Raw genomic sequence first — 13,083 nt, 5'->3', positions numbered from 1 at the left:
GAACCCTTGCAATCACATTTGGTTTCTTCTGGCTTGTTTTAAACATTAGCCATCACAGAAATGGATGGGACAGATTGAAAGCCCTTACTAGCTTCTTAAGAAGCAGAAGCTCAGATTACTTTGTTATATCAATGTCTTTTTAGGTTCTATACACTGAATTTCATAGAGCTGCTATTTCCCACATTTGGGCCCAAGCTTGAAATAAGTGCTTCTGGGAGATTCAACTTTCTTTGCATACTAATTTGGCATAAGACATTATCTCCCAGTGGCTTTCAGAGCCATTTGTGGTCTCTGACAGTTCTCTCATCCATACAGCCTATAATTTTTATAGGAAGAAAGGACTTTTCTAAAACATTTGTTCCAATGAAAGACCCACTTACAAGTCTCTTTCCTTCAAAATTACTTGAAAGTCAAAACAAAACACAACCTCAAAAGCCCACTCCTCAATATATGTGATATTAGTTGATACATAATAGTTAGGCTTGTAATCTTTTTATCTGGGCTATATAGAATGGAGAAGAGACCAATTCTATCCCAATCCTCCCTTCACTCTCCTCCACCAAAAGTGTTATTAGATAACAAGTCAGTCATGTTCTATAATTGTCAGATCTGCACATTCTAAGAGGCTACAGCACTAAAGTCAGAACTCCAATAATATTTTCTCTTCTCAAGCTAAAGAAACAATCGTATATTGGTTCATCACTGGATTCTTGTTCATTTTATCATTTCCACTCTGAAGGAATGAATAGCAAGTTATAGTGCAGGCATCTTTCTAGGTGAGAGAAAGGATTGTGCCACAGGCCAGGAGAGCCATCTCTGGGTCAATCTCATGAGTTTACATAAAGCAGTAACGAGACTGGGCTGAAGATCATATCCTCAGAGGAATATGAAAAATCTGTTTCACAAGATTTTGTTACCTTTGGAAGTTTCCCCAATGCCTATCACATGGGATATTGATTCCCTAAATATGACAGTTTGGACAGTGCCCCAGAAAGCACTGGAGAAATTAGAGATGTAAGCTATCATCTTGTTATCTCTAAGCATGTAATATACCTTAAGACTTATAGGCCATTTTAATTTCTCAGGGAAATATAACTAACTAGGTAAGTCTACACAGAGATTCTCTGGAAATGACTGGTCATGCTGAACACAAGAAATGCAAATCTATTCTTTAAATGGCCACAACTACCTGATTATAAATATAATTCTTGCTTACTGTGAACATTTTGAAATGATGGCTTAGTGAAAAGATACCAAGCACCCCTGTAGAGTCTAGTCAACGTTACTGAGAGTCCCAGACATATGCTCCTAGGACACACACTGTAACACATATACTTTAGAAAAGCTCAGGTATTTATAATGTCCACTTCAGAACCAAAGATCACAATAATAAAAATAATGCAGTATAGCAACAAGTTTACTAGAGAGCTCCCTGAACAAGCAAAAATTGCAGCTGCTCAATTGCTTTCATCCTATGTAATTTAAAGGAATCTTAAGTCTCTGTGAATACACTCTATCAATTGATGATTTCACCATGTATTTTGAATAGCCAATGATCTTGCTTAACCCTTAATGCTCCCCTTCCAAGCAAGCCAGGCTGTAAGTGTTACCCCTTTTCAAAGTGGCACGGACCACATTCACAGTGAGAGGCAGGTTCTCACCCCAAGCAAATAAAGACTGCGTCTGTACTCAGACCAATGATCCAGAGCAGGCAATTGACAAATCGGAAAGGTAATTTTCAACCCCACTCTTTCCATACCTTCTCTGATTTCGCCTTCCTGGCATTGTGCACGAACCTGCGACCCAGCTTCTTAGCATACCAGATAGAGGCAAACATAGCGATGCCAATGGAAGGAATTCACAATCAAGCTGCCGCACAATCAACTTCCCACCTCGGCTCAGAGACGAACAGAATCAGGCTGGAGCTGTCACTTGCAGGCTGTTGCTTTCTCAGTTCCTCTCATGCTGGTTACCAGAGGGAGAGGGTGGGAGGAGGGAGGGGTTGGGGGAGAAAAGGCAGTCCTGTTTGGCCAGTCTGCAGGTATATTTACATCCTGCCAGCAGGAGGTCCGGGTGAGGCAGGCGCTGCCTTTGTAGCCAGCTCACACACATCCAGTTGGCTAAGTATTTGTCTGCAGTTCTTCGGCACCGGCACCGTCGCCACCAAACTCCATGTGTGTCAGGAGGAAGGGAAGCTGCAGTCAAGTCCGGACGCAGCTCACCTCCCGCTCTAGGCTTGGGCAGTTACAGTCCCCGCTTTGGCTTCCCTCTATCTTGACAGTACGTGCTGGCGTCAGTGACCATGTAAAGACAGATCCACATACAGCCTCGCAGGTAAATCAGCCAATACAGGAACTGCCAGGCATGGGGAAGAGAGCTGCCAGGCAAGGGGAGAGGCAGAACCACCATGAACCTGTCCCTGCAGGCACAAACAGGTGTCCCTGGAACCCAATCCCACTCATATCCTCCAAGAGGACTAAGAGGACTATCAGGACGGTTAGGGTGACTGGAAACACAAGCATCCTTCTCTTGTCTCCTCCCCAGCTCCATTTGGTCCAAGGAATATAACTTCTCTGCCCACCAAACAGCCTTATCCACAACTTACAAGGTAAACACTTTATTTCTTTAGAGACTGGCCTGGGACAAAGGGCTAAATGAGCAGGATGAAGTGTTCTCCCAAATGCCTGAGTGAAGGTCCATAGTTTTATAAGTCATTAGTTTTACCTGTAAAAGAACTGAGGCCTCTATTACAAGATGGTTTTTTGGCATAGGTACTGGAGGATGGACAGGGGTTTAAATCGAGCGTTAAACTAAAAAGAGCAATCTACTCTTCTTTTTTTTTTTTTTTTTAACCCCAGGTTTTCTTGTAGTGACATCCAGTGTTCAGTGGATGACTCAAATATCACCTTTGGGGAGGTAGATTTATGGCAACTTTTAAAACATGCTCCTTTGAAGAATTTTCACATTTGATTCTAACATTAAGTACTTCCATTATGTTAGCGTTTAGACTATTATGTGAGGAACTTTTAAGGTAAAGTCCATGCTAAGAGACAACTGTTTCCTCCAATGAGAGATAATGTTTTAGCCCTTTGCAGTCCTACCAGAGGACAAAAATAAACTGCTCATGATGGCAAGGAAAGCCTGCCTTCCAGTGGCACACAAACTAGACTCAATATAGTAAATGTTTTCCAGCTGATCTGACAGAAGCACCCGATGAGCACTGAAGAATCAAAGAAATGTCAACACACTTGCAGACACTTGGAAAAGAACTTCCTTCTCTTAACAAAGTCACTTGAGGTCTATTCCTTAAGAGAGTTTGATCTGTGGAATCAACAACAAAAAGTATATTGTAAAGGATTGAATACCCTCATAGGCAATTGGAGGTAGAACAAGGCAGTGTAAGACAGGACATTGGTAGTCAGAACCCATGTTCATGTTACTCACTAAGGTAACCCTTGTGCCTAGAACAGTGCTTAGCACAACACATTTAATCTATGTTTATTGAAGGAATGAATAATCTTGTTTCTGACCCTGACTTTTCTTCTAATTTATTTATTTGTTCTTTCTGGGTTCGATGTGCCTCATCTGTAAATTAAGAGAATTGGGCAGATATTTTTTTAAGTTCCTTTCCTGCCTATGAGTCTATGATCATTCTTGTGGGTCTTCAAATAATATTGAACAGAAATATCAAATGCTCACCAGATACATAGGCTGTGGTGAAATCATTCAGTGTTCTAAAATGTCAACAGTGGTACCCCTGGGGTAGCCTAGCTTCTTCTACCTCCTTTAACATGCCTTGCTGCCAACCAGGGTTTGGTTTTTCCATTAGCTATTTCTTTTGCTTTATGCTCCTACAAGCACTCCTTTCCTTCAATTTCCTTTTGACACTTTAAGGCAACCCCTGTGCAAATTTCTCCATATCATACCCTGTACTCTTTGGAGGAAAAGTGCCACAGAAATCCAACAAATAAATATACATGGTAACTCCTGCTTAGTTTTCAAAGAGCTACTCAGCAGGGCCATAGCTTACTCTAATATTGCTGTGATGTGAAGGTATTTATTATTTCTGCACACAAGTTGGTCCAAGCCATGTTGTAGTTAAAAGTGTATTCAAATAAAAGACTAAAGTAGATAAAAAGAACGAGGATAAACAATCGTCCGTAAGTTAATGATTAGAAAATTTTGTTTTTAACACCTCAGATAGAATCAGACTATAAAGAGGTGAGACAAAATGCCTTGAACTTTCAAACCACTAATATCATAGAGAGAATCAAAGGGTGTTAATTTACTCTGATGGAGAACTGACAGATCATAATTTTTGATCTCTTTCTGTAATTTTTGCATTCTCTTCATGAGTTAAGACATCGTGGATCACTAAAACTAAGGCTTGGAGAGATCTTTGATGTTTGATCAGTTTATTTATTGGCTTTGCTTTTATGTTGAACCTTTAGTGACCTTTTTCACACACCTGACCAAGAGGCTTTATACATTTTTTTTTACAGAACAAGATCCTTATAAAATAAATTGGCCCTGCCAGCTAAGAGATAACTTATGACAATAATAATTATTGTTTTTTAAATAGGCAGTTGGGACTCATGCTCATGTTATGCAAATGCTCAGCAAACCATAGGTATTCAAAATATATTTGTCAAGTGCGTCTATGACAAAATAGAAAAATCCACAAACTGGGAAGGACTAGAAGACTCAATAGAAGAATAGCCATAAAATTTTCAGTAGCAAACGTTGCTTGAAAGATGGATATAATGTCAACTGAATGAAGTCATTGCCATATTTATACAACCATCTTCCCTGGCTCTCTGTGGGCAGATGTGTCTGCTGTAAAGGTGGCAGCTTCCTACAGCTAATCCTACTAGTCTCTAACCATTGCTCTGCTGATTGAGATAAATAACATTTGCAGCTCTGCTGTATAAGTAAAACAAAATTCTCAGACATTTTCCATCTGTATATAATCAGTACCAGGACAGACCTTTTCCTTTATAATTTTATTTTTAAAGCTTCTCCTATGACAGAAACCTACCAGTGCAGCTGAGTTTGAGATGCAACATTAATACATTTAAGCAGCTTTGGGTTCATGCCTCAACACACACACTATGTGAACCTCCTCTGAATTCTCAAGGTAAATACAATGTTTAAATCAAGCCATTAAGTATCATACATTTTCTGCCTAGCACATGAATGATTCTCTTTTAAAAATCATCTATTTATATCAGAGATAATTGTTTTTTTTTTTTTTTTAGACGGAGTCTCTCTCTGTTCCCCTGGCTGGAGTGCAGTGGCGCGATCTCGGCTCACTGCAAGCTCCGCCTCCCGGGTTCCTGCCATTCTCCTGCCTCAGCCTCCCAAGTAGCTGGGACTACAGGCGCCCGCCACTGCGCCCGGCTAAATTTTTTGTATTTTTAGTAGAGACGGGGTTTCACCGTGGTCTCGAACTCCTGACCTTGTGATCCGCCCGCCTCGGCCTCCCAAAGTGCTGGGATTACAGGCATGAGCCACCGCGCCCGGCCCAGAGATAATTGTTTTTAAAAACAGAGTCAAAATTCAACCCAAGGAATTAATATCTGGTGGCCTGAAAAGCTATTTAGTTTCAGTGTTGAATATATACCAAACAAAATACCTATTGAGCCATAAATAAGTTAATGTAAAAAATTAATTACACCAAGATTTTGATTGGTTTGTTTGGATATTTGATATGCATACTTGATAGTCCTTTGGCTAATGTCTGATGTTAGTAAATTATTATTATTATTATTACTCTTTTGAGACAGGACCTTGTTCTGTCACCCAGGCTGGAGTGCAGTGGTACAATCATAGCTCATTGCAGCCTTGAACTCCTGGGCTCAAGTAATCTTCCTCCCACAGCCTCCAGGGTAGGTAGGACTGTAGGTACACACCATCACACTTGGCAATTTTTATATTTTTTCTCTTTGTAGAGATGAGGTCTTGCTATGTTGCCCAGGCTGGTCTTGAACTTCTGGCCTCAAGTGATCCTCTTGGCTTGGGTTCTCAAAGTGATTAGCTGATTATTATGTGGAATATATACTACATAGAATATTTTGGTAAAGAATATATACATAATATTTAACTTCAATTCAGAGGAATGCCGAGGTCTTGATATTAGTTACTTAGTACAAAGTAGTAGAAAGGGGAAGATTAAAACAGCTATATTTTGCTCTAAGTACGTATGTATCACGTGACTCATCTACATAACATATTCTCATTAGTACTTGTGTGAGTGAAAAGATAAACAGTGCTTTTCCACAAAAATGTATTGAATATTACTACGTGTCAAAACTTAGGGGCCTGTAAATGAATAAAGTACAATTCTTTTCTTAAAGAGCCCTATATAGTTGGGGACACATATATATCAAGAAATAAATTTCAGGAGTTAGAAAGGGGTCCAATTTCAGTTTTCTGTATATGACTAGCCAGTTTTCCAAACACCATTTATTAAATAGGGGATCCTTTCCCCATTGCTTGTTTTTGTCAGATTTGTCAAAGATCCGAAGGTTGTAGATGTGCAGTGTTATTTCTGAGGCCTGTGTTCTGCCCCATTGGTCTATATATCTGTTTTGGTATGAGTATCATGCTGTTTTGGTTACTGTAGTCCTGTAGTATAGTTTGATATCAGGTAATGTGATGCCTCCAGCTTTGTACTTTTTGCTTAGGAATTTCTAGGCTATATGGGTTCTTTTTTCATTCTATATGAAATTTAAAGTAGCTTTTTTTCTGATTCTATGAAGAAAGTCAATGGTAGCTTGATGGGGATAGCATTGAATCTATAAATTACTTTGGGCAGTATGGCCATTTGATTCTTCCTGTCCATGACCATGGAATGTTTTTCCATTTGTTTGTGTTCTCTCTTATTTCTCTGAGCAGTGGTCTGTTGTTCTCTTTGAAGGGGTCCTTTATACACCATGGAATACTATGCATCCATAAAAAGGATGAATTCACGTCCTTTGCAGGGACATGGATGAAGCTGGAAGCCATCATTCTCAGCAAAGTAACACAGGAACAGAAAACCAAACACTGCATGTTCTCACTTATAAGTAGGAGTTGAACAACGAGAACACATGGACCCAGGGAGGGGAACATCACACACTGAGACCTGTCGGGGGTGGGGAAGGCTAGGGGAGGGAGAGCATTAGGAGAAATACCTAATGTAGATGACAGGTTGATGGGTACAGCAAACCACCATGGCACTTGTATACCTATGTAACAAACTTGCACATTCTGCACATGTATCCCAGAACTTAAAGTATAATTAAAAGAAAGAAAGAAAGAAAGAAAGAAAGAAAGAAAGAAAGAAAGAAAGAAAAAGAAAGAAAGAAAGAAAGAAAGAAAGAAAGAAAGAAAGAAAGAAAGAAATTTCAGTGAAGAATGGCCTTGTTACAAATGTATGATGCTCAGGGATGAAATTACTGATTTTCAGTTTTTATATGATATAAACTCACTAATAAATGTTAGCTGGAGGAAGTGCAATAATTAGTGTTAATGTATATTAAAAAGCAAAAGAATAGCTAAATCTCTCTGCATGTTTTATCACTATGGACAATAGGAAAAAAATTGTCAAGCCATTTAATCATTCTAGGCTAGTGGAGGGTTGTTCAATTAGTAGTACTTTACGTTTTGAGGCAAAGGCTTCTCAGATCATGTAGATTATTAAGATCACTGCTACTAGTGAGATAAAGGAGCCTATAGATGACAGGATATTTCATGTAGTGTAGGCATCGGGGTAATCAGAGTAGCGTCGGGGTATGCCGGATAGGCCAAGGAAGTGTTGTGGAAAAAAGGTTAAATTTACGCCTACAAATATGATGACAAAATGGGCTTAAAAAAAAAAAATCACAGTCAATGCTACAAACTGGCCCGGCTGCAGATGGAAATATTTCTGCACCGAAGAAATAGCCAGTTGTAGATAAGTGTGAAAAAAAGATTCCAAATAATAAACCCACTAACTCTAATTATAAATGAACAAAGCCTATATCTTCTTCTCCTCTTAAAATAATCAAAACTCATTCTTCAACATTTGAATATATAATGTGCCTCTTATTTCATATGTTTAATCATATTTGGCATCAGAAATGTAAAGAACCTAATGTAACATTTACCTACCATCTAGATTTAATAAATGTTAATATTTTGTCATATTTGATTCAAATTAATTTTTTAAGAAATAAGTTCCTCATAATATAGGTAAAATCTCTTCACTCTAACTCCTCAAATTCATTACAAAATAATTTTCAATAAACACTCGTGTAACTCTTTAAGCACATATAAGTTTCTTTAGAGCAGGTCCTTCGAAATGTAATTGGTAGATCATAGAATATGTGCAGCTTTAATGTTAATTCATTACAAATTGTTCTCCAATTGCCATTATTAGTAATTTAAATAAATAGTTTATATTAGTAGTTTATAAGAGTTCAATATTCTATATAACATAGTGTAATCAGACATTCATGTTTCCCAAACATAATATATAATGTTAACTCTTTGTAGTCTTGATGTGCATTTTCTTGATTATTGGTGAGACTTAAGATGTTTTCATACATTTATTGGTCATTTGAACTTCCTTCTGTTCATACCCCTTCCCCATTTTAAAATAGGGTTTTTTTTTTTTTTTTTTTTTTTTTTTTCCTATTGACTTGTGAAGTACTTGATGTATACTGGACACTAATCTTTTATTATGGGTTTGAATATATCTGTTTCCAATCTCTGACTCGTCTTAGTTTTATTCATGTTTTGTCATACCGAGCATTCATAAAAATGAAAATGATTGAAGTTTTTCGGTGTTTTATTTTTTTATTTTTTCATTTTTATTATTATACTTTAAGTTCTAGGGTACATGTGCACAACATGCAGGTTTATTATACATGTATACTTGTACCATGTTGGTGTGCTGCACCCATCAACTCATCAGCACCCATCAACTCGTCATTTATATCAGGTGTAACTCCCAGTGCCATCCCTCCCCCCTCCCCCCTCCCCATAATAGGCCCCAGTGTGTGATGTTCCCCTTCTCGAGTCCAAGTGATCTCATTGTTCAGTTCCCACCTATGAGTGAGAACATGCAGTGTTTGGTTTTCTGTTCTTGAGATAGTTTGCTGAGAATGATGGTTTCCAGCTGCATCCATGTCCCTACAAAGGACACAAACTCATCCTTTTTTTATGGCTGTGTAGTATTCCATGGTGTGTATGTGCCACATTTTCTTAATCCAGTCTGTCACTGATGGATATTTCGGTTGATTCCAAGTCTTTGCTATTGTGAACAGTGCCACAATAAACATACATGTGCATGTGTCTTTATAGCAGCATGATTTATAATCCTTTGGGCATATACCCAGTAATGGGATGGCTGGGTCATATGGCATTTCTAGTTCTAGGTCCTTGAGGAATCGTCATACTGTTTTCCACAATGGTTGAACTAGTTTACAATCCCACCAACAGTGTAAAAGTGTTTCTATTTCTCCACATCCTCTCCAGCACCGGTTGTTTCCTGACTTTTTAATGATTGCCATTCTAACTGGTGTGAGATGGTATCTCATTGTGGTTTTGATTTGCATTTCTCTGATGGACAGTGATGACGAGCATTTCTTCATGTTGTATTGTATGAATGTCTTCTTTTGAGAAATGTCTGTTCATATCCTTTGCCCACTTTTTGATGGGGTTGTTTGTTTTTTTCTTGTAAATTTGTTTGAGTTCTTTGTAGGTTCTGGATATTAGCCCTTTGTCAGATGAGTAGATTGCAAAAATTTTCTCCCATTCTCTAGGTTGCCTGTTCACTCTGATGGTAGTTTCTTTTGCTGTGCAGAAGCTCTTTAGTTTAATGAGATCCCATTTGTCAATTTTGGCTTTTGTTGCTGTTGCTTTTGGTGTTTTAGACATGAAGTCCTTACCCATGCCTATGTCCTGAATGGTATTACCTAGGTTTTCTTCTAGGGTTTTTATGCTATTAGGTCTAACATTTAAGTCTCTAATCCATCTTGAATTAATTTTCGTATAAGGAGTAAGGAAAAGATCCAGTTTCAACTTTCTACGTATGGCTAGCCAATTTTCCCAGCACTATTTATTAAATAGGGAATCCTTTCCCCATTTCTTGTTTTTCTCAGGTTTGTCAAAGATCAGATGGATGTAGATGTGTGGTGTTATTTCTGAGGGCTCTGTTCTGTTCCATTGGTCTATATCTCTGTTTTGGTAACAGTACCATGCTGTTTTGGTTACTATAGCCTTGTAGTATAGTTTGAAGTCAGGAAGCGTGATGCCTCCAGCTTTGTTCTTTTGACTTAGGATTGTCTTGGCAATGTGGGCTCTTTTTTGGTTTCATATGAACTTTAAAGCAGTTTTTTCCAATTCTGTGAAGAAACTCATTGGTAGCTTCATGGGGATGGCATTGAATCCATAAATTACCTTGGGCAGTATGGCCATTTTCACGATATTGATTCTTCCTATCCGTGAGCATGGTATGTTCTTCCATTTGTTTGTGTCCTCTTTGATTTCACTGAGCAGTGGTTTGTAGTTCTCCTTGAAGAGGTCCTTCACATCCCTTGTAAGTTGGATTCCTAGGTATTTTATTGTCTTTGAAGCAATTGTGAATGGAAGTTCATTCCTGATTTGGCTCTCTGCTTGTCTGTTACTGCTGTATAGGAATACTTGTGATTTTTGCACGTTAATTTTGTATCCTGAGACTTTGCTGAAGTTGCTTATCAGCTTAAGGAGATTTTTGGCTGAGACAATGGGGTTTTCTAAATATACAATCCTGTCATCTGCAAACAGGGACAATTTGACTTCTTCTTTTCCTAACTGAATATGCTTTATTTCTTTCTCTTGCCTGATTGCCCTAGCCAGAACTTCCAACACTATGTTGAATAGGAGTGGTGAGAGAGGGCATCCCTGTCTTGTGCCAGTTTTTAAGGGGAATGCTTCCAGTTTTTGCCCATTCAGTATGATATTGGCTGTGGGTTTGTCATAAATAGCTCTTATTTTTAGAGATGTGTTCCATCAATACTGAATTTATTGAGAATTTTTAGCATGAAGAGCTGTTGAATTTTGTCAAAAGACTTTTCTGCATCTATTGAGATAATCATGTGGTTTTTGTCTTTGGTTCTGTTTATATGCTGGATTATGTTTATTGATTTGCGTATGTTGAACCAGCCTTGCATCGCAAGGATGAAGCCCACTTGATCATGGTGGATAAGTTTTTTGATGTGCTGCTGGATTTGGTTTGCCAGCATTTTATTGAGGATTTTTGCATCGTTGTTCATAAGGGATATTGGTCTAAAATTCTCTTTTTTTGTTGTTGTTGTGTCTCTTCCAGGCTTTGGTATCAGGATGATGTTGGCCTCATAAAATGAGTTAGGGAGGATTCCCTCTTTTTCTATTGATTGGAATAGTTTCAGAAGGAATGGTACCAGCTCCTCCTTGTACCTCTGGTAGAATTCGGCTATAAATCCATCTGATCCTGGACTTTTTTTGGTTGGTAGGCTATTAATTATTGCCTCAATTTCAGAGCCTGCTATTGGTCTATTCAGGGATTCAACTTCTTCCTGGTTTAGTCTTGGGAGAGTGTAAGTGTCCAGGAAATTATCCATTTCTTCTAGATTTTCTAGTTTATTTGCATAGAGGTGTTTATAGTATTCTCTGATGGTAGTTTGTATTTCTGTGGGTATGTGGTGATATCCTCTTCATCATTTTTTATTGCATCTATTTGATTCTTCTCTCTTTTCTTCTTTATTATTCTTGCTAGTGGTCTATCAATTTTGTTGATCTTTTCAAAAAACCAGCTCCTGGATTCATTGATTTTTTGGAAGGTTTTTTGTGTCTCTATCTCCTTCAGTTCTGCTCTGATCTTAGTTATTTCTTGCCTTCTGCTAGCTTTTGAATGTGTTTGCTCTTGCTTCTCTAGTTCTTTTAATTGTGATGTTAGAGTGTCAATTTTAGATCTTTCCAACTTTCTCTTGTGGGCATTTAGTGCTATAAATTTCCCTCTACACACTGCTTCAAATGTGTCCCAGAGATTCTGGTATGTTGTATTTTTGTTCTCATTGGTTTCAAGGAACATGTTTATTCCTGCCTTCATTTTGTTATGTACCCAGTAGTCATTCAAGAGCAGGTTGCTCAGTTTCCATATAGTTGAGCAGTTTTGATTGAGCTTCTTGGTCCTGAGTTCTAGTTTGATTGCACTGTGGTCTCAGAGACAGTTTGTTATAATTTCTGTTCTTGTACATTTGCTGAGGAGTGCTCTACTTCCAACTATGTGGTCAATTTTGGAATAAGTGCGATGTGGTGCTGAGAAGAATGTATACTCTGTTGATTTGGGGTGGAGAGTTCTGTAGATGTCTATTAGGTCCACTTGGTGCAGAGATGAGTTCAATTCCTGGATATCCTTGTTAACTTTCTGTTTCGTTGATCTGTCTAATGTTGACAGTGGAGTGTCGAAGTCTCCCATTATTATTGTATGGGAGTCTAAGTCTCTTTGTAAGTCTCTAAGGACTTGCTTTATGAATCTGGGTGCTCCTGTATTGGGTGCATATATATTTAGGATAGTTAGCTCTTCCTGTTGAATTGATCCCTTTACCATTATGTAATGGCCTTCTTTGTCTCTTTTGATCTTTGATGGCTTCAAGTCTGTTTTATCAGAGACTAGGAATGCAACCCCTGCTTTCTTTGTTCTCCATTTGCTTGGTAGATCTTCCTCCATCCCTTTATTTTGAGCCTATGTGTGTCTCTGCATGTGAGATGGGTCTCCTGAATACAGCAAACTGATGGGTCTTGACTCTTTATCCAATTTGCCAGTCTGTGTCTTTTAATTGGACCATTTAGTCCATTTATATTTAAGGTTAATATTGTTATGTGTGAACTTGATCCTGTCATTGTGATATTAGCTGGTTATTTTGCTCATTAGTTGATGCGGTCTCTTCCTAGCATCGAAGGTCTTTACATTTTGGCATATTTTTGCAATGGCTGGTACTGGTTGTTCCTTTCCATGTTTAGTGTTTCCTTCAGGATCTCTTGTACGGTAGGCCTCTAAGCATTTGCCTGTCTGTATGGGATTTTATTTCTCCTTCA

The 13,083-nt window shown here is 38.3% G+C and overlaps 1 protein-coding gene across 16 annotated transcripts in view; it reads right to left on the bottom strand.

Annotated features, from left to right (window-relative positions):
• Positions 1-13,083, bottom strand: part of DLG2 (discs large MAGUK scaffold protein 2) — a 2,166,350-nt gene that overhangs the window by 974,971 nt on the left and 1,178,296 nt on the right. The window contains exon 1 of one of the 16 annotated variants that reach the window (XM_009187042.4): positions 1,760-5,241. The exons of the other annotated variants lie outside the window; for them this stretch is intronic. Coding sequence (XP_009185306.2) covers positions 1,760-1,837 — 78 coding nt within the window. The 5' untranslated portion in view covers positions 1,838-5,241. Of the gene's footprint in view, positions 1-1,759; positions 5,242-13,083 lie in introns of those variants that run through there. 16 annotated transcript variants of the gene reach the window in all.

Source organism: Papio anubis, chromosome 12 (assembly GCF_008728515.1).
Source record: "Papio anubis isolate 15944 chromosome 12, Panubis1.0, whole genome shotgun sequence".
Classification (NCBI taxonomy): domain Eukaryota; kingdom Metazoa; phylum Chordata; class Mammalia; order Primates; family Cercopithecidae; genus Papio; species Papio anubis.
The sequence above is the reverse complement of the archived record's forward strand: the minus strand, read 5'-3'. Positions and strand labels throughout refer to the sequence as shown.